The sequence below is a fragment of the Pelophylax lessonae genome (assembly GCF_965119305.1).
Source record: "Pelophylax lessonae genome assembly, chromosome: 12".
Taxonomy (NCBI): Eukaryota; Metazoa; Chordata; class Amphibia; order Anura; family Ranidae; genus Pelophylax; species Pelophylax lessonae.
The window spans coordinates 95419936-95428504 of record NC_138779.1 but is presented as its reverse complement, the minus strand read 5'-3'; the positions used below and the strand labels follow the sequence as shown (position 1 = coordinate 95428504).

General features: G+C 38.4%; 1 protein-coding gene across 1 annotated transcript in view; it reads right to left on the bottom strand.

Annotated features, from left to right (window-relative positions):
- Positions 1-4723: 4723 nt before the first annotated feature.
- The window catches only part of LOC309567900 (synaptotagmin-1-like), a 417492-nt gene continuing 413646 nt past the window's right edge, over positions 4724-8569 (bottom strand). Inside the window, exons 8-9 of the mRNA XM_082273424.1 lie at positions 7487-7620; positions 4724-5178 (exon numbers count right to left, since the gene is read on the bottom strand). Coding sequence (XP_082129550.1) covers positions 4969-5178; positions 7487-7620 — 344 coding nt within the window. The 3' untranslated portion in view covers positions 4724-4968. The remainder of the gene's footprint in view (positions 5179-7486; positions 7621-8569) is intronic.

The window sequence follows — 8569 nt, the reverse complement described above, 5'->3', positions numbered from 1 at the left end:
AGGAAGTTGAAAAAACACAGACTTACTGGCCAAGTCACCAGGTAAAAAAAAAAAGGAAAAAAAGCCTAAAAACGAATGTGGCCAGGATTGTTAAGCTGCAATATATAATGTGTTTGTTTTTGGGGTTTTGGGTTTAATAATGCTTTAGAGGGGAGTTATAGCCCACACTTTTTTGCTTTGGATAAAGAGGGGAAGAGTTAAAACCTCTGTTGGGATTTACTGCTTTCCGATGATGCCATTACAGAGATTTCCCCTTATTCAGGAAAGTGAAGGAAACTCTCCAACACTAATGCCCCGTACACACACATCGATAGTTGGCTGGGAATTTTCGGCCAAAGTCTGATCGGCCGATTTTCGGCTTGTTAGTATGATGCTTTCGACAACCGACTCTGACTTTTCGGCCGAATAAAATCTGGTGTGCAGGCTATAAAATTTTTGTTGGCCGTCAACACAACGGCCGATTTTCGGTCAGTCAGTACAGATTTCGGCATACAAAAATCTGATGAGCAAGACTGGGCATGCTCAGAGAAGAAAAAACACACGGAAAGTAAACCAGCACATAACATCACTTCTGAAGTTGATTTTTGTTGGCCGAGAAAATTCGTGTGCAGGCTAGAGCACATTCCAACCAACACAGCAACACTAGACAAAAGACGGGCGATCGGTCGGCCGATAATCGTTGCGTGTGTACGAGGCATTACACAGACAGAAAAAAATGCTTAAAAGTTAAGTAGAGGAAGGCTAGAACCCTATTCCAGCGTTATTGTTTTCTCTTTCCCTGTTACGGATTTCACCTCACTTCTTGTCTGGTAAAATGTTGTCTCCAGGAAAATGATTGAGGGGAAATCTCTCCAATGGAGCCTGGATAACAGTACAAACTCAACAGGGGCTCTAATCTTTTCCATTCTATCCAAACTAGAAATATACATTTTGGCTGGACGTACACGTTAGATTTGCACATCCTGGTAATTAAACCATTTCCCACATTTTGAAATTTCACTTTTTTTCTAGCAATCTCTCCCTTGAAGCAGATGCAGTTATTTCCATGCCAACTATTTCCAAACATATTTTTACAGATATGTCTTCCTCCTTATGCGTATAACCTCAAACAAAAAAAGCAGTTAACAGGAGAAAACATCCAGACATTAAACAGTAGAGAGCTGATGAGATCAGAAGCATTTAGATTAGCTTTATCACCTAAATATTCTTTGCTACTTCCTCATCCTGAAACTAAACTCCAACCATCTGTGGTAAGTTTCCCGTCAGCCACGATTGTTTTTGCTGTATTAAAAAATGCAGACACAGTTGGGTTGATCTACTAAAACTGGAGTGTACAAAATCTGGTGGAGCTGTGAATGGTAGCCAATCAGCTTCTAACTTCAGCTTGTTCAATTAAGCTTTGACAATAAAACATGGAAACTGATTGGTTTCTATGCAGAACTGCACCAGATTTAGTTCTCTTCAGTTTTAGTAAATCAACCCCAGTGTAGTAATGCAGATTCTGCATTTCTGATCTATTTCCTAAGTGTCTAGGGTGGAATGAAGCCCCTGAGAGAGCACAAAGTGATAACCCCATATGAAGTCACATGGTAGGAAGGACCCTGTGGAAAGCATTGTCAGTGGCAGCCTTGCACCTGTTTCAAGGGCTAACGAAGCCAAAAACAAATGAAACTTGATAATGCTCTTAAGACAATGACTAGGAATCAGTCCAGCATGCTTTTTCAGGTTCCCTGCTTTCGAAGACATTGTGCATGACTGCTCTCCGTCACACTTTATTAACATTAATTGTAAAAGAAAAACAAAATATAGTGTTGATTGTCACAATCGGTCTCGTGCACAAAATGCACTTTTCAAAACCATGTGTTAATGTTTATGTTATAGTGACACCCCAGCAATGATACCCTTGACAGCTTTAGAAAGAGGCATAATCCTTTCTCTCTCACGTCGACCCTCCAATTATTTCTTTAGGCAGTACAGACTACTTAAAAAAACGGCAGTGAGTAGCTGTTATAGAGTGTGTCCATTAGAATTTTTTTTATTATTATTAGATATTCCTACTCCTTGCATTTCATATTTATTGTATTAGTGTCAGTTAAAACTAATATACTGTTTTCACTTTTTCGATCAGAAACAAAACATACCCCCTGGAGGCCCTAGTGCAGTGGCTAGCTTGGGGCCATCCCCATGTGTTTGAAACCTTTGGCATACAACATACATTGCAATAGAGAATGTCATTTAATTCTATCTGCTCACTGGTTCATACCATCATGGATTTCACACTAGATGTCACCCCAGCACAGTATGGAAAAAGTATTACCTCTCTCCTCCCCCCAGCTAATATTATTGAAGGTGCTAGCCAATGATCAAAGACATTAGCATCCTTTAAAACCCAAATGTGAGGCAAGGAAGGTCCTCATCACCTAAAAGTAAGGACCCAATAGCAGCTGCATCCTGTGCATCCCCTGTTCCTAGGCCACGGTCCTTTAGTTAAAGGAGGAGTGACATTCTATACTCAAGTGGAAATCAAGGTTTTATAAAGTGGACTCGTCATTAATTATGAACATACAGTACGGTATTTCATAAGTTAAAAATAAAATATCTATGCATTATATTAGGTAAATGTTGCTTGTGCAATTCTGATTTAATAAATCAATTTAATTTCAGATCCATATACCCTAGATAATGAAATAGATTTACTTAAGGATATTGACTAATACCCTCAAGTATATTAACTAATTCTTCACATAATAAATTGTGCGAATATTCACTTCAATTATCCAAATGTGAAAACAAACTCCTGTTACTTTTTTCATCTGAATGTATAAATTGAGCTAACTAATCATACATTATAATTTGTGTGAAGATTTTCAACTTCTTTAGTAAATCAGCCCAAATAAATAGTTGTGTTCTACATGTAATGAGCTGTCATTATCCTAATATTTCTCCATAAAGACATACATAAAAAGATATGTGCAATATTTTGCAGTTCACCACCATTTTATATGATGTCCTAGCAGTCTTTATTGCGTTTCCACAGTTCTTTATGCAAACACTTGTATTGTTGGACAATTCTCCCTAATATCACTGGCAGTCTGTGCAATAAAAGTGAGTACAGTTCATCAGATCCTGTGGTAAAAATGTAGAGAATGATGACCAACCAACAAGACAATTGCTTCTATATTTTAACCTGCACTGCAAAACTGCTTTAGAAGAAGGAATGATCCTTTCTCTTTTGCATTGGCCCTCCAATTATTTCTTTAGGCAGTAATGACTACTTAAAAAAGTGGCAGTGAGTAGCAGTTACAAAGTGGGTCCATTGATTTGCTGCCCCTACCCCAGTCTTGTATTCTCACAATTTGTTGCTGCAGGAGTGGCCTCAATCTTTATCTGCAATTGCCCTAATATAACAAATAATAACTAAGCAGGAGAGTAAAATCCTGCTGTAATGGTCATGGCAGGATTGAGCTGAGAACTATTGAAAAGGTCTCCCCCCCCAGCATCTCCAGAAGATACACATAGCTAACAAGCCTTCCAGTAGCATCTATTTATATATCAGTTTTGGATTGTCTGACCCAACTGACTACTTTCTCTGTAGTATACAAACATATTAGAAAATACAGTATAAAAGAGAAGTAGTTACATCTGATAAAGTGTACTAATTGCATGTTTTATCGCCACTGTGTAACTAAGGATTACTGCAATATATAAACATCTTATTCTTTTCTCGTTCATAATTCTCAGTCAAACCCTTAGTCTCGACATAAGAAAATAAATATAAGGGAATATAACAAGTTGTTTTATAATTTACATTTTGGTAACATAAATTAAAGAGTTTACCTAAAATAGAAATTTTAATTTTGGGTCGATGTTGGTTAGTTGAATCACATACCTGTATCTTATGGCTTTCAGAGATTCCAATGGTAATACTTGTGATCCTAACTTCTCAAGTCCACAGACCTGCCATGGCCATTAAAAGGGTTTTACTCTCCCTCTTGTTTTTTTTTTTCTTACAAAATGTGGCAGAAATGCAGAACTGAGAATCCTGCCAATGACAGCAAGAGTAGAAAGACTCCAAAGTGGAAAAGTATTTCATACCTTCACTAGGGAAATCTTGCTGCTGTCCAAATCTTGTCCAAGAGACCTAAGAAGCCAAATTCAACCAATAAGTGTCTAACCGCAGTGAAGGCATAATTTTTGATGGGTAAACAGATTAACAAAGTCTCTATTTTTTCAAGATGTTAATATCATTTGGAGATGACATATCCACTTTAAATTGATTGTTTTCCATCAAGGAATCAATTTTGGTCCTCCATTTTGGTATGTGACTTGAAATTCTGAGTTCAAGTGAGACAGTATACAAAACGGACAGTCAATTCAGATCTCTAAGAGATTTTTTTTCACGGTTTATGCCAAATCCCGTTAGGGTGCTGTTTTGTTGTAGGTAAAAATATCCCCTAACCTGGCTGAATTTCAGGAAGAATAATCTTCACAAAATCTGTTCTCAAATATCCTTTGTGTCCCTGATCATTCTCAACAAATAAACATATCTAAAAGTTACATATTTTCTTCACCTGTAAGCTTTCTAAGGCAAAGTTTTTAATGCTATTTCGGTGAAAATTAAAAATATCTAAAAATTAGTTGTAAAAATGCATACAGGAACCATACCGGTGCTTCTATGCTTCATAACCTATAAGAAAAGATTACTTTAAGTTTTCAGTTCAAGTATTTTTAATTTTTTTAATATTAACCAGCTGAGATATTTTGAAAAAGGATACTGCCTCTTGGCCAAGTCCTATAAATATTTTTTAGTAATTTACAAATAACCACAAAACAGGAGGTTTCTCAAAGCTATTTCACAGCTACAGCTTTGAACAGGTATATACACACAGTGGCATGTGGAGCTGTGTTTGCAGAAGCACCATCAAGCACCCACATACACTCCCACTAATTCAAACGGAGGAAGTGCCATCATGAAGTCTTCATTCCAAGGACAGCATCCACTTCCTCTTCTGGCTGTAGAGTGTGCCACTGAGCAATTGGCCTTCTAGGATTGGCTAACATATCAGACCAATGGCGCAACTCAGTTCCTGTAGCATTGCAGCCAACAAAGATCTTTCCAATAGCTTCATTTTTGCCAAGCTTGTCATAATCAAGCACTGTAAGGACCACTTGTACTTTCTGTGGACATAAAACAGAAGAATAAGGAAATAAAGTTAATAAACAATATGGTGGCCCTGAAGTCATTGCCGCTAATAGTGTGCCCTAAAATATATTCATTCAATACAATGGCCTTTTCAATGAGACACATTAGACTCCAGTTGTTAGTGAAACAATGATTCTTTTGTTGCACAGGCATTTGAAGATAAATGCTTATTGCAGAGATGTAACTATAAACCACAAAACCCTGTGAATACAGACGGAAAAAACAAAATTAAATCCATTGTGATTCAGCAAAATGTAAAAACTTTCAAGCCTCTATAACTTTTGGAGCCAGAAGTCCCATTGAAGTTACTTGGAATCCACCAAAACAGGCTCAAAAAATTATGCAGTATGGAGCAGCAAATAATGTAAAATTGTGCAGAATAGTTTGGGAATTTCCTGACAACCATGTCCAATGAAACAATGGGGCCAAACAATGAAAAAAATGGGATGCAACCTGAAGAAATCAGAAAAACTTGCAGCTGCTCCTGGAAGCCATGGAAGGCCTAAACCTTTGTGTAAAAAATAAAATTTTAATGGGTTTAGGGGACATAACAGCATTGGCTGGAGCAGTGGGAATATACCCAGAAGCAGTTTAAGCATTGGAAGTCCAAGGAATAGCAAGATATTGTTCAGAGTATGGGCTAGTAGGTAGCAGGAGCCTGTGGCTTGCAAGGTAACTACAGCAATAGGCATGAATGCATAAATAGCGAGAACCACCTATTCCAGAAATTCTACCAGGAGTTTGGGCTGGGTATGTGAGGGGAGCCTAGGGGAGGCATGACAACTAGAGCAGTATGCAAATGTGCACAGTTAGTGTGAGACACGCATTCCAAACATACCAGAGATAGTAAATTGTTACTCAGAGTTTGATCCTGGCAGGTGGCCAGAACCCTATTTTCTACACTGCCTTCTACCGCTCAGCCACAGTGAAGGGTAACACTGGAAGGTTTCTTTTTAAACCAGCAGAGAGTGAATATTTTAGCACCTCCAATTGGTCTTCTGGAGGCCTCATAAACCATTGAAATGAAAATTTAAACCATTGAAATGAAAATATGATTTGGCTCAAGTCAACCAAACTCATTACATTTGGTCTAAATCTAATGTTGTCTGCATGTTGGGATTAATTCTACTTGTGGAATATGTTCCTTTGCAGGGGTATTGCTATGATTGTGTGGGGCACCCTTGGGCACTCAAAAGAGTCCTTGTACCCACAAAATATGCTTTTAATTACTGTGCCACAATTGAGAGTTTCACAGAAAAGCAAGTCCCACTCTCAGTGATTTCCAGCTCAGCGCGACTCACTCAAACGCAGCTCGCGACCCACCAGTCGGTCCTGACCCACAGTTTGGGAACTCCTGACATAGAGCATTGGCCATGAGTATTTAATGCACACAGTGTAGGGGTAATGTGTGTGTGTGTGCAGCATAGAATGTAGGGGTTCAGGGGTATATAACACACATACTCCAGGGATCAGGAGTAGGTAACGCACAGAGTGCAAGGGTTATGTGTGTGTACAGCAGAGACTTTAGAAGTCAGAAGTATGTAACGCAAAGAGTTCAAAAGTTAAGAATGTGTATTGCACAAAGCACAGGGGACAGTAGTGCTTAATGCTCAGAGTGCAGGGGTCAGAGGTGTGTAACAGTCAGAGTGTATGATTTAGTACGTAACAAAGAGAGTGCAGGTCTTCCCACTTCGAACCCTACCCCCAATCCCTTCAGTTTACATATCTGCTCCCCCCAAATCCCCCCAGTACACATCTCCCACCTCCATCCCCCTCCCCAGTACACATTGTTTCCTTCTCCAACACTCCAGTACGCATCTCTGCCCTCCAAATCCCCCCCAGTAGCAACATCCCTCAATAAATTAGTGCATACCTACACTATCCCATGGTCCCAGTTTTGTAGGTCTCAGATACTCAACTGTGTCTCACATCAAAGCTGAGGAGGAGTTTGTGTCACACATCAGAGCAAAACAGGCTTGCAAGCCTGGCATTGAAGTTTTAAAAGAATTGCCTGAGGTCACAGCATTATGGACTAGGGGACCTTCAGGTGCCCGGCATCATCGACACCATACCACATTATTTAAAGTTTTTTTAAATCAACACAGCAGTCTAGTTTAATAATGTAGGGTATAATATACTCTTTTTCAATTGGCCTATTAAACTCCCAAACAACAAATAATGAAAACGGAGAAACAAAACCTCCAGGCTTTAGAAAATATTTTAAATATATCAAGATAATTTCTAACAGTGGAAGCTATAATAGTGTTTTTAATGAAGCCCCACCTGGATTTGTTCAAAAGGAACTTCAAAGCTGAATGATTCATTATAGTAGGGATTCAGGGTGTTTTTCTTAATAGTGGTCTTTTTCTTCTTCAATCGCTTGCCATTCTGCATGAGATGAATCTTCACATATGGATCTAAAAATTAAGTGAAAAAAAAATAAAAAACAAGAAAATAACTAAATGGATACCGTCTAACTATTCTGTTTTCTTAGCAATACCCATCTGAAATGTTGCTGAACTCCATTTTGGAAACTTACGTTGTACCAATACTATTATAGGCCTCAGTGCAGAGGTCATACTTTGATGTTTGGGTGGACTCCCTCTTACTCTCCTGTTTATTTAAAATGAGCTTTCTTTCCAAATATTTGTATAAACATTTTACATAAAACAGAATGTAATGATTTGCAGATCTCATAAACCCATATTTTGAATACAATAGAAAAGAGAAAATATACTGTATCAAATGTTTAAAATGAGAAAATGTACTATTTTAAGAAAAAATAGAGTAATTTGGATATTGATGGCAGCAACACATCTCAAAAAAGTTGGGGCAGGGTAATGTTTACCATTATGTATGCATCCCCTCTTCTTCTATCAACACTCTGAAAACGTGTGGGGACTGAGGAGACCAGTTGCTGGGAGTTTTGGGAGAGGAATGTTGTCCCATTCTTGCCTAATTTAGGACTGCTTAACAGTTCTGGGTCTTCTTTCTTGTATTATTTCTTTCAAGTTGCAAAAAGTATTTTGAGTTGGTGAAAGGTCTGGACTGCAAGCAGGTCTGTTAAGCATCTGGACTCTTCTACTACAAAGCTATGCTGTAGTCAAAGGGGCAGTATGCAATTTACAATTGTCATCTTGAAATCTTTAAGGCTTTCCCTAAAAATAAAAATGACATCTGGATAGGAGCATATGCTGCTCTAAATCCTCAGCATTGATGGTGCGTTTGCAGACCTGTAAGCTGTTAATTCCATACACATTAATGCCCCCCGTACCATCAGAAATGCAGGCTTTTGAAGTTCTGATAACAAGCTGGAAGGTCCTGCTCCTTTTTAGTCTGGAGGATACAACGCCAATGGTTACCAAA